Raw genomic sequence first — 6,148 nt, forward strand, 5'->3', positions numbered from 1 at the left:
GATCTGGGCTCACTACAAGCTGTGCCTCCCGGATTCACACCGTTCTCCTGCCTCAGCCTCCCGAGTCGCTGGGACTACAGGCGCCCGCCACCACGCTCGCTCATTTTTTTTTTGGATTTTTGTAGAGACAGGGTTTCACCATGTTAGCCAGGATGGTCTTGATCTCCTGACCTTGTGATCCGCCCGCCTCGCCTCCCAAAGTGCCAGGATTACAGGTGTGAGCCACCACGCCTGGCTAATTCTTTTTAAGTGGAAAGAACCTAGATGCCCATAAATAGGGAATGGTCAGAGAAATCACTGTATATTGTACCAAGAAACCCGTGTAGCTATCTCAAGTGATGTTGCAAAAGAATATTGTGATGCAGGGATGTTAATGGGTTTTTGTTTTGTTTTTTACAGCTTTATTGAGATGTATTTCACATACTATGAAATTTATCCTTAAGGGTTTTTGTTTGTTTGTTTTGAGATGGAGTCTTGCTGTGTTCCCTAGGCTGGAGTGCAATTGCGCCATCTCAGTTCATGCAACCTCTGCCTCCCTGGTTCCAGCGATTCTCCTGCCTCAGACTTCCGAGACAGGCGCCCACCACCATGCCCAGCTAATTTTTTTTTTTGAGACAGAGTCTTGCTCTGTTGCCCAGGCTGGAGTGCAATGACACGATCTCAGCTCACCGCAGCCTCCGCCTCCCAGGTTCAAGTGATTCTCGTGCCTCAGCCACTAAGTAGCTGGGATTACAATAGGTGTGCACCACCAGGCCCAGCTAATTTTGTATTTTTAGTAGAGACGGGGTTTCTCCATGTTGGTCAGGCTGGTCTCGAACTCCCGACCTCAGGTGATCCACCCGCCTCGGCCTCCCAAAGTGCTGGGATTACAGGCATGAGCCACTGCGCCCGGCCTATCAGTTACTTTTATATGAAGAAAAAGACAGGAACAGGCTGGGATTCTGTGTTTTTGACTCCATTATGGAAGGGTAAAGGCTACACTCCTAAGGTGGATGTCAGGCTTCTATCCTAGGCCACCTCTCACCACTCCCTGCCTCACGTTGGATGCTTCAACAGCACAAACTACCTGGAGTTGGTTGCTTGCATGCCATTTCTTACCTGGGCATGTTTGCTCACTGAGGCCCTCCTACCACGAATGTCCTTGCCCTTTGCCTGGCCCACTCCTGTATCCTTAGGGAAGTTTTCCCGGAGCCCCCCGCCCACACTGGGCATCCTGTGACCCCCAGCCTTCCCCATGTCGAACTCGTCTGTACACATCTGTTTCCTTGTCCCGCTCGGACGCTGCTTTGCCAAGGTGTTTGACTTTGGAGAGCTGGAAGAAACAACTCCTCTTTTGTGTTTTTATCTGTTTTTTTTTTTTTTTTAATCTGTGTCCAGAGGTGTCTTTTAGTCTCTGGCCCCAATGTCCGCCTTTCATTTTTACACAGGAGGATCTCGGGATTATCAGGCAAATCAGTGCTCAGTGATCTTCAGTAGTGTTCTTTAACTGACTCTTAAATACACAATGAATTGTCTTTTTCTGAAAAGTAATTCAGGAAAAGTTTGAGTTTATGAGGGAAGAGAAAGTAAACCCTGCCATTGATAGCTTTGGGGAGTTCTTTCATCTGAGAGGACCAGAGAGTCAAGGAAAGATGGGAAGAGGGGTTCTCAGGGCCGTAGTCATCAAACTCTATGGGCATAAGAAGCCCCCAGGCCTCATGTGTAATAAACATCCCATTCCTGGGGCCCACTGTCCAGATATGGGCCCACAATGGGCACCTTGGGTCATTAGGCTGTAGGTATTTGGAGGGCAGGTCTCACTTTGGGAATAGTTGCTCAGGTTTGGTGTTCAGCTGGATGGGGCTGGCTCTCCTCTGTGTCTCTGTGATGGTCTCTTGGGGCTCTGTTTGGCATTAGCATCTGCACAAAGCCCAGTTTTCTTCTCTCTGAATTTAACTGGATACTTGGTGGTGGTGTGTTGGCTCCCCACCTCTGTACCCTGTATGTGCTGCCTTAAAGGATGTCCACCTTTAGCATCTAATTAATCCAAGTAAAGGAGCTGTGGTTCTTTGTCACTTGGAGCCTTGGATGCTCCTCTGGGAGCGGGAGGAGGTGGCAGCTGCAGTGGAACAGCAGCAGCGGCAACTGTGTGACGCATCCCAAGTCAAAGACCTGCAGGCTGGGTTAGCATAAGGAAACTCGCTGACTTACTCAGTGAGAAGGGGTCTTTCTGTCTTATCTAGAGCTGAGAATGAAGCGGAGAGCATCAGACAGAGGAGCTGGGGAAACATCGGCCAGGGCCAAGGCTCTAGGAAGTGGGATTTCTGGAAATAATGCAAAGAGAGCTGGACCATTCATCCTTGGTAAGCCTCTGACCTTTGGGAAAAATGGGTGGGCTGGGAGGCAGGGGCAGGGTACGTTGGCTCACATGATCTGACCTGCAGACATCAGAGTGGGGTGGCCCACCCTCAGCAGTGTGTGGTCCTGCCCTGCCCCAGGCCTGGTCCCTAGCCTCACTACTTGAAGCGGAGTATATTTATATCAGTGGAAGACCCAAGCCTTAGGTCACTCTATACCAGGGGCTGTCAGTGTTTTAGCCGCACCAGCCTTACATCAGTCTTAGCTAATAGCTAGGCTCCGTGTCTTCCCCCAGAGAATCCTATGTGTGCCCCTAGAATGTTGATGTGCCCACAGGAAGCACACCCATTAGAAGTCATTAGCTGCATTAGAACCCAAGCTCTGGCCAGGTGGCAATAGCTCACTTATGTAATCCCAGCACTTTGGGAGGCCGAGGTGAGAGGATAACTTGTGGCCAGGAGTTCAAGACTCCGCAAGTTTGGGCTTGGGCAACATAATGAGATCCCGTCTCTACAAGAAAAATATAAAAATTAATTGGGCATGGTGGCACATGCCTGTAGTCCTAGCTGCTTGGGAGGCTGAGGCAGGAGGATTACTTGAGCCCAGGAGTTGGAGGTTACAGTGAGCCGTGATCACACCACTGCATTCCAGCCTAGGAAACAGTGTGAGACTCTGTCTCTAAAAAAATAAAATGAAATAAAAACCCAAGATCATCCGAGGCACTGCTTTATGCCATTCTTGGATGGCATAATTTCACAGAGCATTTTGTATAGCCCCCCAAATTTCTTTAAATTGGCACAGAAATCTTGGCACAGATGTTGGCAGTTGGCCAGAGGAGCAGCAGAGCATTACTACATGATGCGTAAGGACCAGCAGTCCAAATTGCTTATAGTCGGAGTTGTGGCCAGAGACTGGGCGTGAGTTTTACTTTGGGAGAGCATTTTGGACTTACAGGCACAGGATAGTTCCAGCTCCAGTCATTTAGTACATAGTTAATTGTGCGTGCCTGCTACGTGCCAGGCCTGTGCTGTTTGCCAGGCATGCAGCAGTGAATAAGACAGACAAGTTCCTTCCCTCACAGAGAAACAAACAACTCACCAGTCATCACTGGTGGTGCAAGTGCCTTGAAGAAGTTCCATGATGATGTGAGATGAGAAGGGCCTGTAGGTAGGGCAGGCAAGAAAGTCCTGTCTATGAGGAAGCTCCATGTGAGCTGACACCTGAGGAGGATGAGCAGCATCTGTGGGAAGAACATTGCAGACAGAGGAAACAGCACTGCAGAGGCCCAGCAGCAGGAAAGGGCTTACCACGTTGGGAACTAGGAGCCCAACATTAGGAGCTGGAGTATGGCATGGGACGGGGAATCCTCGCTTAGAAAGGTGGGAAGGAACCGAATCATGCCAGGCCTTGGAGGCCAAAGAGTTTGGGTGGTATGTTAAGAGCAGTGGGTCTATGAACATGTCATTGGTAAAAAGGAAAACAAAGAGCAGCAGACTTTGTTAAGAGTTTTTCACGCAGCAATGGCACTGTGACATCAGATTTCCACTCTGGAAGCTCAGGCAAGGCACTGTCAAGGGAAAACAAGCATTGTGCATCTCCAGAAGTACAGAAGGTCCCCAAAGCTGGCACTTGAACAGGGGCCAGGTGGCTGTCTCAGAATCACCAGGGAACCTGTTGTAGCTGTAGTTTCCTGGATCCTCATCCTGAAGTTGCTCTTCAGAGGATCCAGGATCTCTTGGGTTTGTTGGTTTTTTTGAGACAGGGCTTTGTTCTCTTCCCCTGACTGGAGTGCAGTGGCACAAACATAGTTCACTGTAGCCTCAACCTCCTGGGCTCAAGCGATCCTCCTACTTCAGCCTTCCAGGTAGCTGGGTCTACAGGTATGCTCCACTGTGCTCAGCCAATATTTTATTTTTTGTCGAGAAGAAGTCTCACTATGTTGCCCAGGCTGGTCTCGAACTCCTGGGCTCAAGCAGTCCTCCCACCTCAGCCTCCCAAAGTGTTGGGATTACAGGTGTGGGCCACCGCACCCAACCTGGATCTCTTGTTTTTTTTTTCTTTTGTTTTTTGAGACGGAGTCTCGCTCTGTCGCCCAGGCTGTAGTGCAGTGGCGCAATCTCCGCTCACTGCAAGCTCCGCCACCTCCTGGGTTCACGCCATTCTCCTGCCTCAGCCTCCTGAGAAGCTGGGACTACAGGCGCCCGCCACCACGCCCGGCTAATTTTTTCTGTTTTTAGTAGAGACGGGGTTTCACCGTGTTCGCCAGGATGGTCTCGATCTCCTGACTTCGTGATCCGCCCGCCTCAGCCTCCCAAAGTGCTGGGATTACAGGCTTGAGCCACTGTGCCCGGCCAGATCTCTTGTTTTTAATAGATGCTCCCCAGAGACTCCAGCGTGCACCCAGGGTTGAAAACCTCTCTTTGGGAAATGTGCCTGCAAACGCTGGATGTGCTCCAGGCAGACCACACATACCCCTCTATTTTTGGAGGGGAGACCTTGAAAACTCTACCAGGAGACCTTGGTGGGGGGTCAGTTCAGTGCATGTGAGCTATGGTGCCCTCCTGAATAGAAGGTCTAGTAAGAAAGACCACATGGTGACCTGGCATTGTGACAGCCAGGGCTTCTGAAAAGGAGACCAGCAGCTCTCTGTGCCGTAGGTCCTCGTCTGGGCAACTCACCGGTGCCAAGCATTGTGCAGTGTTTGGCAAGGAAAGATGGCACGGATGACTTCTATCAGCTGAAGGTAAGTGAGACATGAGGGTGAGGGTGCCTCAGAACCAGGGCCTGTCATGCCAACCCACTCCTCCCTCCTCCACCTTCACACCTGCGTCATTGTGAACAAGAGTAGTGCCATTTCTTCCCGAGAAGCAATCAAGTTCACAGTCTCCCTCGGAACAACTTCTGATTTAAAGAGTTTTTTGTCTGTGCATAAATTACATCACCATCATATTAAGAAAAACTATTTCACTTGGTGTGTCCATGTGTGCGCTGTGCGCAAATGTCATGTGGTAGAAAGCCCCCTGCTTCCCCCATTCTGGTTGTTCTGCTGTGTCAAGTGAGGTGTTCTGGTTTTGGTTTTATTTTTGTGCTTTCCTAAAGATCCTGACCCTGGAGGAGAGGGGGGACCAAGGCATAGAGAGCCAGGAGGAGCGGCAGGGCAAGATGCTGCTGCACACCGAGTACTCGCTGCTCTCTCTCCTGCACACGCAGGACGGCGTGGTGCACCACCACGGCCTCTTCCAGGTGAGCGGCCTGCCCTCCCCCAACCCTTCGCACTCACCTCTGACTGGCTCCAGGGGCTGCTACTTGCTGGGGCCACAGCCATACGAGCAGCTCACGTGACCCTCGGGTGTCCCTGCCATGCTGGGTACATCAGGACTTCCAGGGTGGGTGGCTGGGCTGGGCTGGGCTAGGCTGGAAGTCAGGCTGGACCACACTGGCTTTGCTCCTGTGGGGATGGTTACAGCCTAGCCAGGAATGCATACAGTTTGCATCTTACAGCAGCCAGGCTTTCTTTGAAGAGCCACTTTTCTGAGAAAAGAGGAAAGCAGGAAGTCACTTAAAGACACTCGGGCCCAGGCTGGGCACAGTGACTCACGCCTGTAATCCCAGCACTTTGGGAGGCTGAGGTGGGTGGATCACAAGGTCAGGAGATCAAGACCATCCTGGCCAACAAGATGAAATCCCATCTCTACTAAAAATAGAAAAATTAGCTGGCGTGGTGGTGCGTGCCTGTAGTCCCAGCTACTCAGGAGGCTGAGGCAGGAGAATCTCTTGAGCCCGGGAGGCGGAGGTTGCAGTGAGCCGAGAT

At 51.1% G+C, this 6,148-nt stretch overlaps 1 protein-coding gene across 3 annotated transcripts in view; it reads left to right on the forward strand.

The window, feature by feature from the left end:
- STK40 (serine/threonine kinase 40) overlaps positions 1-6,148 on the forward strand; it is a 47,591-nt gene that overhangs the window by 22,463 nt on the left and 18,980 nt on the right. For 2 of the 3 annotated variants that reach the window (XM_011955308.1, XM_011955305.1), the window contains exons 2-4: positions 2,223-2,342; positions 4,995-5,080; positions 5,437-5,580. In XM_011955308.1, the coding sequence (XP_011810698.1) occupies positions 2,231-2,342; positions 4,995-5,080; positions 5,437-5,580 (342 nt within the window). In that variant the 5' untranslated portion in view covers positions 2,223-2,230. Of the gene's footprint in view, positions 1-2,222; positions 2,343-4,979; positions 5,081-5,436; positions 5,581-6,148 lie in introns of all 3 variants that reach the window. The other variant, XM_011955307.1, reaches the window with a different exon arrangement.

The sequence above is a fragment of the Colobus angolensis genome, unplaced genomic scaffold (assembly GCF_000951035.1).
Source record: "Colobus angolensis palliatus isolate OR3802 unplaced genomic scaffold, Cang.pa_1.0 Scaffold4, whole genome shotgun sequence".
NCBI lineage: Eukaryota > Metazoa > Chordata > Mammalia > Primates > Cercopithecidae > Colobus > Colobus angolensis.